The sequence below is a fragment of the Drosophila sechellia genome, chromosome 3R (genome assembly GCF_004382195.2).
Source record: "Drosophila sechellia strain sech25 chromosome 3R, ASM438219v1, whole genome shotgun sequence".
NCBI lineage: Eukaryota > Metazoa > Arthropoda > Insecta > Diptera > Drosophilidae > Drosophila > Drosophila sechellia.
Window position 1 is genome coordinate 18,124,320 of NC_045952.1, and position 13,006 is coordinate 18,137,325.

The 13,006-nt window shown below is 42.9% G+C and overlaps 3 protein-coding genes across 3 annotated transcripts; all 3 read right to left on the reverse strand.

Moving 5' to 3' along the window:
• Positions 1-10: 10 nt before the first annotated feature.
• On the reverse strand, positions 11-10,747 carry LOC6606958. Its single transcript, XM_002031715.2, has 3 exons — positions 10,344-10,747; positions 1,385-3,190; positions 11-1,323 (listed from the first exon to the last, which is right to left on the reverse strand). The coding sequence occupies exons 1-3, from the start codon at positions 10,401-10,403 to the stop codon at positions 1,018-1,020; spliced, it is 2,172 nt and encodes a 723-aa protein (XP_002031751.2). The 5' UTR covers positions 10,404-10,747; the 3' UTR covers positions 11-1,017.
• A 150-nt stretch (positions 10,748-10,897) lies between these two features.
• LOC6606959 lies at positions 10,898-12,039 on the reverse strand. The gene is made up of 4 exons (XM_002031716.2): positions 11,717-12,039; positions 11,334-11,654; positions 11,188-11,271; positions 10,898-11,124 (listed from the first exon to the last, which is right to left on the reverse strand). Exons 1-4 carry the CDS (start codon positions 11,912-11,914, stop codon positions 11,029-11,031), a joined length of 699 nt encoding a protein of 232 aa, XP_002031752.1. The 5' UTR covers positions 11,915-12,039; the 3' UTR covers positions 10,898-11,028.
• Positions 12,040-12,153: 114 nt separating this feature from the next.
• LOC6606960 (slender lobes-like protein) lies at positions 12,154-12,972 on the reverse strand. Its single transcript, XM_032723161.1, has 2 exons — positions 12,811-12,972; positions 12,154-12,733 (listed from the first exon to the last, which is right to left on the reverse strand). The coding sequence occupies exons 1-2, from the start codon at positions 12,839-12,841 to the stop codon at positions 12,210-12,212; spliced, it is 555 nt and encodes a 184-aa protein (XP_032579052.1). The 5' UTR covers positions 12,842-12,972; the 3' UTR covers positions 12,154-12,209.
• Positions 12,973-13,006: the final 34 nt, after the last annotated feature.

Consider the following 13,006-nt stretch of genomic DNA (forward strand, 5'->3'; position numbering starts at 1 on the left):
CTTTTAAGTCTTATTGGTTTTCGGATCTTGTATTATTTGGAATTCGGATTTCGCTTACAAATTATTTTACATACATGTTACTTACATCTAGCCATAGTATACAAATTATTCTTTGCGTGTAAACTATTTACATACGGAACCGCCTTATATAATATCCATATTATTAATTGACTGAACTTTCCGACAATAATTGTTGGTTTTCCATGTATATATAGTACAAATCGTATAAAAGTTCTGTAAAAATCATCAATATACCTCGCTTACGAATACTGGACCGGCAAGTATGTGTGATCAATTCTCTTTCAATTTTCTTAAATGTTAGCTGAAAATGTTCGCAACAAATGCAAATTGTCACCATGTGGTGTAATAATCAACAAAAGGTCGAAATATAAACCTACTGTTCACATTTCGTTGTCAAAATAATCGTTGTGTTGCACAATAATATTATTCTACGACTACGCGTGGAATCGTTTGTCATAAATGCATTGTCAAGTTTCTTATCGATTGAAGGATGAAAATTTATTTGTCAGTAGGGAGATCAAATCAAAAGTTGCAACTCAAACCAGCTCGAGTCTGGTAAAAAGTATTAACATGCTTCATGCGTCGTCAGTGGAACCTATTGAGTTTTTCTCCTCAAGCGTCAGGCAAATTAAAACGGAAATATCGTCAAGTGGAGCAATATCTCAGTTCTTTGGGAACATTATAATACAGATTTATTCGAGAAGCGACTATAGAAAGATTTAAATTAAGCAAAAACAAATGGGCACAAGCTATCTCTCTTTTTCAGTTGGCACTGGCTCTAATCGAGATTTAAAATCAAACAGCAGCCAAACTGAACTACGAATAAGAAGGGAGATTTAATAACAATTTGGGTTTTGCACACGAAACTGAAAACTGATTTTCGATATTGGATGATGGGGCTTCTAGGATTACGTTTAAGCGTAGCATGGGTTTCTTAAATGCCAAAGGTCTTAAACTAATTGATTAATGTAATGGGTTTTTGGGCTGTGCCCCGCTCTAGATGACGCGGTTGACCAGCGGCATCTTGCGCCTGTTGTAGGTGGGCGGATGCTGCTGCGGCTGTATGACTTGCTGCACCTTCACTTTCTGGCCATATTGCTGCTCCAACTCGCCAGCCGGTCCAATCGCATAGTTAATGTCGACGCGAGGCCGTTTCGATGCCGGGTGCTGGTGGTAGCCATTAGTGGCATTCAGATCGGCAGGGTTCAACTCAATGATGTGCTGCGCCTGGTCATTCGCGATGATTCGACGCACTGACTCCTTATCATCCTCTATGTCGATTGCGTCGTATAGATCGCCGACCTGAAGAATGAATGGGAATTATTGAAATTGAACGTTCACGAATATCATTTTTCAAACTCACCTCTATATCGAAGTCGTTACTTTTTTGACCAAGTAGTGCATGGTTGATGGGTAGGTTGTTCGACTGGTTTCCGTTGGTATGACGCTCATCTTCGGCATCAAAATCGCCGATAATTTGCTCATCTTCATCCCCATCCTCCTCCTCGTCTTCATCGTCCTCTTCTACCAGCATTGCATCCACCATAGTGTCCTCGAATTCGTGTTCCTCCAGATCCGAAGACTCCTCAATTTCCGATTGCGAGTCCAGCTCTACATCCGAATCGGCCGATCCGTGCTTCATCTCTCCCCTTTCCAGGGACTCCAGATGCTGAGGATATACCATGGCTCCACGTATGGCAGCCGGATCCTTGCGTGACCACTTTTGCACCTCCTCGTCCATCTTGTTGATACGATCGGGATTCATGGCCCAACGGCAGCCCTTTCTCTGGTTACCATTCGTCGCTGGTCTTTCGATCTTCTCAAAGCATTTGTTTAAAGACAGGTTGTGACGCACACTGTTCTTCCAGCCGCTGGGGGCATTCTCGAAGTACGGAAAATGCTGGCAGAGGAAACTATATATTTCCGAGACCGGAAGGGATCCTGCTCGCGAATTCTTGAGGGCCAAAGCGATGAGGCAGGAGTACGAGTAGGCTGGCTTGGGAAATGGACTGCCCACGGGTGGCAATTTAACCTTTTGCTGCAGAGGCTTCACTAGGCCGGATCCAGCTCCGCTTGTATTGTTATTCGCTATGTTGACCAGGTTGCTAACATTCCCTAGGGGGGACGATGCAGATGAGGAGGACAGTGATGATGGTGATCCCAGGCTGTAGTTGCTCTGCATTTGATGATGCGGAGAGTTTGCCGCCGAAGCAATGCTCTTTGGTGTGGTGCTGGCCTGCAGTCCTCGCTTGTTTGAGTCCTCACGCTTGAGACCCATATTGGATCCTGCTCCTGGCGACATACCGCCATGTGACTTAACCGAGGAGGTTTGCTTCAGTTTCTGGTAAGCTGCACTGTTGGCAAAGGTTAACCCACCGATGCCGGGCGCCAGTTTAATGGTGTTGGTTGCCCCAACGCTAGCACTTAGCAGTGTTGATCCTTTTCCCTTGCCCAGCTCCTCCAAGGAATTGGGCACTGGACTGGACTGTGCTTTACGAAGCTCTGTGACCAAATCCTTACGTACAGCATCCACGGCCGAGGAATTACGCCGTTGAAGCACCGAATTTGTGGCCATTGTGGCGGGCGCTGTGGTTCCGGTGCCCGTGACCACGGATATTTGCTTGGGAATGTGTGCCATAACCTGGTCCCGCCGCATGGAGCCTGCACTGACCTTCATCTGAGCCGGCGAAAATGTCAGGTGCGACTTGTGCTGATCCCTTTCGGCGCTGGGCGACGAGGGCACCGCTCCCGATCTTCCCTGTGTACTTGAGGCTGTCTTGTTTCTCTTTGGCGAGAACATTCCTGCGGAAGTCGAGTTTATCAGTGGCATTACGGAAATGGGGTTCACACAGGCCCCCAGATCCGCATAGTAATCGCTGTTGGACCACAAACTGGTCGACGAGCCCATCCATTTCGCTGTGGGCGAGGCGTGGAGTCCACTGCTGGTCAGGAAATTCGCATTCGCATTGTAGGAAGCTGAATGGCTGCTGTTTCCATTGCTCTGGTTGTTGTTTATCGCGGATATAGCTTCCAGTGTTTGGTCCAGGGACGAGGTCAAATCGCTGCTGGAACTGCCCACCACATTGGCGATCTCTGCGCGGATGTCCACGTTCAGCATCTCCTGCATCGAGTCGGATACATAAAAGTCCAGCGAGGGTCCAGCTGCATCCTGTAGAAGTAAAATACATTTGATTATAAATATAGTTAATACAAAATATCAAAAAATGTCTTAAATCCTGAAACTCCTAAAAAATAAGAAATTCGTTATATTTTTTATTTCAAATAACAAGCATTGCTATTGCATACTATATCGGAATCAAGTATTTGCCCGCTCTGCAAGAATATACTATTTCATTTTATCCGCTACGCTTAGCACAAATCAAAACATAAACAAATCCAGAAACACGTACTGATCGTTTTCCCGCGCTTTTATTTTCCTAAGAACTCGTAGGTTACAATTCCTTTGCACACATATAGACGCACATATATGTGTGTATATAAGAACATACATACATATGTACATATATTATAATGATTAAATCTGTAACACAAGTCGCTCGAATCTGGGTCCGAATACGAATCCGATATCCCCGTGCTGATATTTGTGGGGATCGTATAAGTTTTCATTTTCTACATGAGGCACGGACAACAACAATACACAAAATAGCAACAACAACAAATGAGGGACCACAGGAGCAACAGAGCCGAGTTCAAAACCAGTTTTGCGCGCCAAGGCAGGCAGGCTGTAAGAGGAAAAAAAAAATAAACAAAACCGAAGCAGACGGCCAAAGGATAGAAAAAGGGAAAAAATCGGGGGTTTGGATATTTCTGAGTTCCCTGTAGCACGCCCAACAACAACAACAAAACAACGAAAATAACTCATGTTGCAACACCAGAACCAGTACAACAACGAAAGTACCAGCAACATGTAAACATTTCTGACAGTAAATACAGTGGTGGCTAGCAAAATAAACACAACTTAAGTTATTGATAATCATTTCAGTCTAATAAAATTGTTTGAATGTTGAAACTTTTAAGAAACATTTTAGAGAAATTACAAAAATATTTCGATATTGGTTGACATTTTTCGTGTAATCTTTAAAATGCTATTATCTTGCCGCTCGCTGTATTTACACAACATAAACATATCGAAAAAAGTGGGAGGCAAAGGAAAAGGAGTCGAGGTCCAGGCCGCGGGAAGGCCACACAGCAGCAACAACAAAGTTGATGGCCAAACCGGATATCAGAAAAATTGAAAGTTTTATGCAACACAATCGAGGAATCGCGGGGATCTTGCTGCGCCTGTAGTGTCGTAAGCTCTCTTCCTCCCGGCCAAAAGTGACTCACTTTTTAAATTTGAATGTGGATCTACACATAACAATTAAAAAAATTTTTTTTAACCAATAATTTTTGTAGTTGTTTCCAGAATTTTCTTCAGTGTTGCGCGAGGCAAAAAGGGAATATTAAAGCCGTACAAAAACAGAAAAATAGGGAAACTTCGCTTGCGCTGTTCTCAGTCGTTGTTGTTGTTGTTTTCCCCTTTTTTTCCTCTATGTATGCGGCGAAGTTGAGAGAGACAGAGAGCGAGAGTAGACCATGACCAAGAGCCAGAAAGAGAGGGTAGGAAATTTACAAAAACATAGAACGTACACAACAGAGCTGCCACAGAGGCGAAGTTGCGACCTCTGTTGCGCGTACAGTAGGCAACAAAACATGCGGCGAGTTACTGAGAACGGAAAACACAAGGCGGCCAACAACAGAAACGAAGTAAAGCAAAAGCAGCAAAAACAGAGCGAGTACTTTTGCTTTTTGCTGTTTTCGCTTGCGAACTTTGGTATTCTTTTCGGTTTTTATTCGCAGCTCTGTTGGAAAAATGTAATATGAAATTGGATGCTTTTCGTACTTTACAGTTTTTGGGCGGCTGTTAAAAGTGGCGCTGCTGTTAGATGCGGTGTGTGAGTGGGATGGCGAGAGGAAAAGCAAGCGAGGTGGAGAGAGAGGGAGTTCAATGTCAAGGTGTCCTTGAAGCGGAGCAGAAAACACAAAACACTGACCTGACCCCAAAAAAGGGGGCGGGGTCCCTTGGTGACCCTCAACGAGGACGACTGAAGTGTTTTTGCTTTATGCGCGGGAAGGATGGAAAATCGATAGACAAGAGCATACACATAGAAACCGCGGAATGATGATATTTGTATGTTTGTACGTACTATACATATAAAGTTTGCCACACGAGAGTGATAAGTTGCATAATTTAGCAGGATATCATAAATTGGTGCAGGCGCATGTTCGGGGGTCCTTTTATCAGACTGAAAAAGGCAGAGAGAACTGTTTGCTCCTCAAAGAAGCACCTTTATCCTACTCACAACCCCTTCACCAGAAATCCCCACCATTGCCCCCATTCCCAATGCGAAATCCCATGTGTCTGCGACGAAATAATCGGGATGTGAGGAATGCCAAAAGGGGCGATGCTGGGAATTCTGTGGATCCCTGTTTTGTCAGTTCGAAATTTCAAGTGGCATCCAAGTGCTTCCGCCCATTTTCCCATTATGCTATTGAAATGCACTTGGGGAAATGGGAAGTCACTAAATAAATGGCGCAGATGGCGCATCCTGGCCCAAACAAAATCGAATTAGCTGGCGGCAGGTGTTTGGCCGATAAGCGAACAAGCGAGCCGGGCTAAAAGTCAGCAGTCGTTATTTCTTGCTCTTCGAATGCAGCCACCATGCAACATGCAACACAGTCGATAAAAGGGAAACTCGGAGGAGGAGCAGTCACAAGTCACGGAGCCTGAAGAAAGAAAACAGAAGACCGGGACAGCTGGCAATTTTCAGCAGCTGGTGGTGCTCTGGAGTTTCTCATTTTTTGGTTTTCAATCGATTTGTATTGAGTGGCGATAAGAGTCAATGAAACAAAGTGTCCGTGATTTGGTTTAATTGATATTTGGACAGGGAGGATATACATAGGTTGCCGGAAAATGAGAAAGAGCTGACTGCAAATCTAGTTTGGATGACCCAATCCATAATAATGATATAGAGGCGAAATGCATCTGCCAGTTCTCAGATCTTCCCATCATATCGTACGTTTATTGAACCTAAGAAGATAATAGCCAAATAAATCAGTTTCCCCTTTGCATTTGAATGTATTATTAATGATATAACGAAACAAATCGATATGATTCAAACCTTAACTCTCCAAATATCCAACCCTTCGCCCTAATCTACCCCAATTGGAATATGATTCACCAATTTCGTACAGATTTCATGCTGAATTATGTGTTTTTGTTTGGCAAGTTCGGCAGCCCTTTAACCCTTTGCCACCAGTTAACCCGCATACTCAGCTCCAAACCCTTCCGCCTTCACCCCCGCAGTCATTAATTGAGCATTACAACCGGAATAGAACGTAGATGATATGATATGGCTCCATTGTGGGAGTGATAGAATGACTGAAGAGGTTTTTGCTCAACGTCGGTACTTCCCCTTCTCAGCTGGATGATTTACTTCGACCTCCCCTCGCTAAATTCCTGCTCAAGTTGAGTGTGTGTGCGTGTTCCTGTCTGTGTGATAACCTTTTGGCCTGCCCTCTGTTGAATTGCCAGTTTCCAGTCGAAATTGGAGGAAAAGGGGCAGGGGAAGCGGACTCAGGCAGCTGCAACTCGAGGGTTGATAAGTCTCTAGTTTTGTTGTGCTGCTTGCGGTACAGTAAGCGATCGATTGAATGAATTACACCATTCAGAACTTAGGGGTTCTAATTACATGTATGTAAATTTGATGGTTTTTTAATATAATTTGATATCTTGAACCCTTCATAAGAGTATGGGAATATATTAATATGAACATATACGTCTGTATTTGTCATAACACTAGATGCACAAAAATATATCAATCTATGGGAATATACGATTTGCGTATCTTAGAAGTTATCCGCATTATCGGTAGACCACTGTAGCTTCCTATTCTCTTCCTGCCGTAAGCTGCAATTGCAGAACCAGAATCGTAAACAGTTTAGAATTGCATTCGCGTCAACGGAAAGCTAACTTCCTGGCTCTAATTAGTTTACAGCTCGGGCCTCCGGTGCCAAGGAATTGCCACTTTGCGCACCTTTTTTCAAATGGGGGCAAAACGAGGACAGTGTGCGGGTGAAGGGTTAATAAATCCCTCAGCACGAGAGACCTAATAAATCAACCGGCTTTCGAATGCGGCGTTCAGAAACACGAGAAAAGGCCTAGGAAGTCAGTTTGAAAAGCCTGCCCACCTTTTTCTGCCCCCACTCCTCAACTTTTGTATTTTTTTTTTGTTCTTACTTTTTTGCCCCCCCAAAAAATTCTCGAAAAAATGTGCCGAAATAAAAATGCATCGAACAGGCGAGCAAAGTTCACAGCAAGCTCCTTTTGGCCATCGGTGGGATTAAAGGAAAATGCAAAAGTTGTCAGTAAAACTTCGACGAGGCCTACAGCCCCCATTCCTCCGGTAATTCAGCACCCCTCCATCCCCCCATCGTAGGACATAAAAAGTTGTTGCTGCTCAGTTGCAGCTGCCTGCAGTTGGCCTTTTCAAGTTGTGCAACGAACCAAGGAGCTACCGACGAGGGTATTTTAGTCCTTTCTCGGCAGGATTCGTCACTGGCGATTGTTGTACGTGTTCTCCCGCATTTCCTGCATCTGCTTCGTTTCTTTTGTTGCACATATTTTCCATCTTTCTCCGCCTTTCACCTCCGAGGAAATCACTCTGCTGACACACAGAGAAAACACAAGAAGAGATGGCAAATAATGATGGCAGGAGGATGGTAAGGAGTGGAATGCAATGGAATCCCTCACTCAGGTAAAACCAACGATTTCCGTGGACCTTTCTGGACGAATCTTCCCTGAGGTCATGAGCGCCCATTTGTAAATTACTTTATGGTGCAATAAAAGTCGCTTGCCTGAATTGCCGACCGATTCCCAACGCAAAGTAACATCCTTAAACACACAGGATGATCCAGGGTCGTAAATCGTTTTCAAATCTCTCGGTTTAGCGGGAAGTAAATCCTCAGATTCTTCAGGTTATTTCATTCATTAACTGCATGTGTTTTAAGAAATCAGATTTGCCAAATGTTTATTTTTAGCCTGGAAATCCATTTGCTGAGGCTCTCATGGTTTTTTGGGCAATTAGTTGGTTTTGCTGAGGTAACTTACGATTTTTACGAAATATAAGCTCCATAACTTCTTTGTTCATTAACTTAATTGCCATACAAACCAGTTGGTTTCATGGAGATTTAAATTAAAAGAAAGAAGAAAGGGATTTCTTCAAAATGCTGATGACTTGTAGACACAAAGTAATTTTATTTGTATTTAAATTAGTCTATATATTACCCTGCAAAGTTTCAAGTATCTTTTTGGTATTGCGAGATTTAGCCGCTCTAGATCTGAACTTTCATATGGGTAATAGCAACTGCCCCCCACACGAGTGTTTGTACCAACATGTGTATGGGTGTGTGTGCGCTGGGGCCGTGAGAAAATCTATGCGGCATACAGCTGGGCGCTCATATTCGGCAGCAGAGCGAAATGCAGACAAGTGGCAGTCCTCCCACAGTCCTTGTGCGCCCATCTCTTTTCCACCTACTGCGCATTTTGGGGTAGGTGTGTCGCCACCCACTGAAATCGCCCCTTTTGAAAGGCCCCAGTGGAAAGCGCGTTGAACTTTGAAGTTGCTCTTTGTTGGCTTTTTGCTTTGATTTTTGTTTCACTAATTTCTTTCTTTGCTGTCATGTTGCTGCAACAAAGGTTGCCGAAACCTCGGAGACGAAAGAGAACCGTGCGAAAGAGATGGAGAAGGTGGGAGAAAAGCTTTTGATGTGGGAATTATTGTCGACTGTTGCTTTTTGGTTTTCTTTTGTTCTTACACTCACACAAGCGTACAAAGCTGAAACGATTTATTTTGTTTGCTTTTCTTTGTTCCCCTTCGTACACGCACACGCTTACTTGGAATTCGCAACACTTGTAGATTCTGCGTGCGTGTGTGTGTGTGCGTGTGTGGAGTTTTGCATGTTGCAAATAACAGGCGCACGTGTTTTCCCTAGTCCTTACGTTTGATTTTCCATTTGAAAATATGCAAACTTTGCTGGAGGTCAGTTCCTCTGACGAACTGACGATTTAGGCGGTTAGTCTAGTTCAAACCTCATAGCATTACCCCCACTTTCTGGCCCAAAATCATTTGCCACTTGGTTGGTCTGTGACTAAAACAGCCTAAAACAGATGAAAACCGAGAGATTCGAGGTGAACGATTGGCCTTCAAAAAGTTTAAAACGCAAAAGCCGAAGAAGAGGCCCCCAGACGAAAAACTCAGCGAACCGGCGGAGGAACACACTAAAGGCCAAGGAAATAGGACTACAATTTTAGTAACCTGTGCTAGACTGTAGAATAGGAAAATCGCCGTAACTCTACAGTGAATACTCGGTCAGATAAACTCTCTAACATTATACATAAAATGTGTGCCGAAATAATTATCCTTATAGTTGAAAACATTCTTTGGTTCCTTCTCCTCTCATACTGTGTTTAATTAAAGAGTTTCTCTTTGAAAATGAATATAAGAAATTCTTAAACCTTATATTTTACAACAAATAATATATCCTAAGCTGTGCTATTGTTTCATCCGCCGCTGTGTGTGACAGAAAATAAATAAGCCAAATAATTGCGAATGGCTACAACAAAAGAAAGACTTGTGCTGGTTGCGTCAAAGTAAAATACTCCAAGTGTCTTAATAATACAAGTAGAATAATACAGGCAATCCCCTTCCGTGAAAAGTGAATTGATGTCCACAATTAAGTGCGAATAACAGTCGCTTAACAGAGGTGAATTCTGCGGCTAGCCGAGTTAGTAACCCCCAAAATAAACAGCAGACTTCCACAAACGCAATGGTATTACACTTCCATTATTTATTATCGGTGCTCCGCTGTTTCGGTTGTAATTAATCATCAGTTTATTGGGCGAAAAGGCAATTTTCAAAGTTTAACGATCAAATGTAAACACAGACACACACACAGAATCGTTAAACGCGGCGAGGGCGAATTGGCGAGTCAACAACAAAGCTTTGGAGCGAGCGAGGCGGGGAATATTTGGCCGCAGGGGCGAGCGAGATGGCGAGTGGAACCAAAGTTTCGCCGCCAAACTGTTCTTGGTGGTGGGTTTTGCTCGTCAGGTCGGTATGGGAACAGTTGGGGTGTGGGGAACGTGGAGACCGAACGTTAAATTCAAAAATTGCGGGTGTGTGGGTGCGTGTGGCCGGCCGGCGAAATGTTTGCGGAAAGTTATTATTCTCGCTCAGCTCGCCTCTTTTGTTTCAACTTACCGCATATTTGCTGAAGAATCCCTCGTGTATGCCGCTCGAATAATCCTCTAGTTCGAACATGTTGATATCTTTTATGTTTTTAGCATGCACTTTGTTTTGATCGATGTTTCCGCCTGGCGACGATTTCACCGGAATATCGCCCACCGCTCTGCTTCTTACTTTCAATTCCAATTAACGGTTCTATTTCGAAACAGCTCACAAAAAAATATATTCAGTGTAACAACGTTGTTCCTTGGCAAATCCAAGCTGTGATCTCGGCACTTTTCAAATTCTACTTCCTCCAAAAGGACATGGCGTTCGCGCTCAATTTATCGCAGTTATCAGGAGCACACAATACCGGTCTCGTATTCGAAGTCGCGGAGCAGCGATAAAACAAACCCGCCCGGTCAAAATTCGAACGAAAAATGAGAGCGCAGGAGACCGGTGTGACCGTAGCTCCGTTTTTGGAAAACGTTGACAATGCACGGCACCGCAACCGGTGGCAGGTTGGGAGCTCGGGTAACCGTTTAGCCCGGAAACTAACCCTGCGTGTAACGGCTTTTTAAAAGGCAATCTAACAGTTCGTCATTCTTTATTATTAGAAAACCCGTTATTTTTGTTTTTGCTTAGAAAAGGAACTGTTTAACTAACATCAATTTTGAAACTTAACTCAAAAACAAGAACAATTAACGCAACGTGATACAACTTATTTGGCTTCATTTTCGATGTTATCTTTTCCAGCTTTTTGAGACTTTTGCTTCTTTGTCGACTTCTTTAGGCTTGGTTTCATATTTGGATTTGCCTAAAATTAGAATGGTATAAATATTAAAACTGTAGATTGTTAGTATACATATCTTCATTTTACATTATCTTTGGTCGCTGCTTCTGGACTTGTGGAACTTATTTTGGATGACGGTAGTTTTTCGACCTTCTTTTTTGTGCCTGTTTTCTAAGCATTTTATATTTTGTAATATTTTAATATATTAATGAATATCTTTGGATATTTCTTACTTCACTTTCATTAGATTCTTGTGCCTCTAGAAGATTTGCAGCCACCTTGTCACACTGACGTGCAGCCGGCGGTTTCTTCACATTCTTCTTGGGCGCAGAGGGTCCTTCTTCATTCATTTCATTAGATGATTGTTCCGCCAGGAGACTTGCAGCCGCGTCGACGCACTGAAGTGCAGCCGGCGTTTTTTTCACATTCTTCTTGGGCGCAAGAGTTTCTGTGGACCTGGGAGATTCTTTGGACCTCGCTGTTTCTGGACTTTGGACTGTGGAACTCAATTTGGAGTCCAGTTGCTTTCCATCCTTGTTTTTTGTGCCTGTTTTCTAAATATTTTTCATTTTGTAATTTTTGAACAAATATTTATATATCTGTAAATATTTCTTACTTCATTTTTATTAGATGCTTGTTCCTCCAGAAGATTTGGAGTCACCTTGACACACTGACGTCCAGCCGGAAGTTTCTTTATATTCTTTTTAGGCGCAGGAGGTTCTTTGGTCCTCGAAGATTCTGCTACGATGTTCTGGTCAGATAAAGTCACCAGTTGGTTCTGCTTCATCCTGGCTGCACTGCGAGTAACCACCATTTTCGGTTCAAATATAAAGTAGAAAATTCAAAAAATCAAGATAATGAAAAATTGGTGTAGATTCAAGCGAAGTGCGATAAGATGTGGGAATTTTAGTAAAACGGTAAAAAGGTTATTTGGTTAGTGGTGCGACACTAGACAACCAGGCTACTTGCAAACATGAACTCAAAATTTTCAAAATATCTAAAATATTTATCCCAAAGATATAATAACCACTTAAATTCAGTTCTTAGCTTGCAGTTCATTTATTAAAAATAATAGACACTACATATTCAGTTTTCATATTGTGGAAAAATTACTGCTTCTCAAGCCAACTGCCGGAACTCCAATGGATTATTTCTACTGCAGGAGGTTCCTTGATCACCAACACGTAGCCAGCACCAGTCCAAACACTAGCTACGCGGACTCCAAACTTTTTACGCAATATGATTAGTGCCGGTCCCTTCAGAGCCGAGTGCTTCATTGACTTGACCTTCATTTTGGGAGATCGTTTGTAAGACTTCTCGTCGGTGTCCTCCAACTTCACGCGCTTCATCATCTGTCGCAAGCCAATTGACCCACGACGTCCAGATGTAACCTTCTTCCGAGCCGGTCCCTTAAGAGATAAATGCCTCTTGCTCTGGAACTTCTTTTTGGGAGTTCTTTCGAATGATTTCTCCAACTTAATGCGTTTCCTCATCTGTCGCAAACCTTTTCTCTCAAATTCTCCAGAGGGACCCGAGAAACTGTGCGAAATGCGTTTGCGCTTCATAGATTCTTTAAATTTGCTGGCCACAGAAGGGGATAGCGACGAAAACAGCTTACGCCCGAAGCGTAAGCCTGAATTGATGCATGGATTAAAAGCAAATATCGAAATAGGATAACCAATCTTGAGAATAGAATAGCATTTTACTTACAAATTATTCGCAATGCAGAATGGTGAGCCATATGTGCCAGTGAAAATTTTTTACTAGTCGCAGAAGTTTCGTGCAACCAGCCAACTTATCCAGAATATTGGTCAGTGATGGGAAAAACGTAAAGATGTGAGTTTTATCATAGGGTTACCATAATAAGATGTGATGTCCCCTAATGTTCGGACCCCTAATAAAAAGT

What these genes read in the sequence shown, in the direction of transcription:
- LOC6606958 (XM_002031715.2), bottom strand. Translation starts at nt 10,403, where the DNA reads ATGTTCGAACTAGAGGATTATTCGAGCGGCATACACGAGGGATTCTTC. An exon ending in GATTCTTCAGCAAATATGCG is followed by an intron (nt 3,191 to 10,343) that starts GTAAGTTGAAAC and finishes TTACTTCTACAG; the next exon opens with GATGCAGCTGGACCCTCGCT. An exon ending in GTAACGACTTCGATATAGAG is followed by an intron (nt 1,324 to 1,384) that starts GTGAGTTTGAAA and finishes TTCATTCTTCAG; the next exon opens with GTCGGCGATCTATACGACGC.
- LOC6606959 (XM_002031716.2), bottom strand. Translation starts at nt 11,914, where the DNA reads ATGGTGGTTACTCGCAGTGCAGCCAGGATGAAGCAGAACCAACTGGTG. An exon ending in AAGAATCTAATGAAAGTGAA is followed by an intron (nt 11,272 to 11,333) that starts GTAAGAAATATC and finishes TAAAATGCTTAG; the next exon opens with AAAACAGGCACAAAAAAGAA. An exon ending in AAGCAGCGACCAAAGATAAT is followed by an intron (nt 11,125 to 11,187) that starts GTAAAATGAAGA and finishes TTCTAATTTTAG; the next exon opens with GCAAATCCAAATATGAAACC.
- LOC6606960 (XM_032723161.1), bottom strand. Translation starts at nt 12,841, where the DNA reads ATGGCTCACCATTCTGCATTGCGAATAATTT. An exon ending in TTCTGCATTGCGAATAATTT is followed by an intron (nt 12,734 to 12,810) that starts GTAAGTAAAATG and finishes GCATCAATTCAG; the next exon opens with GCTTACGCTTCGGGCGTAAG.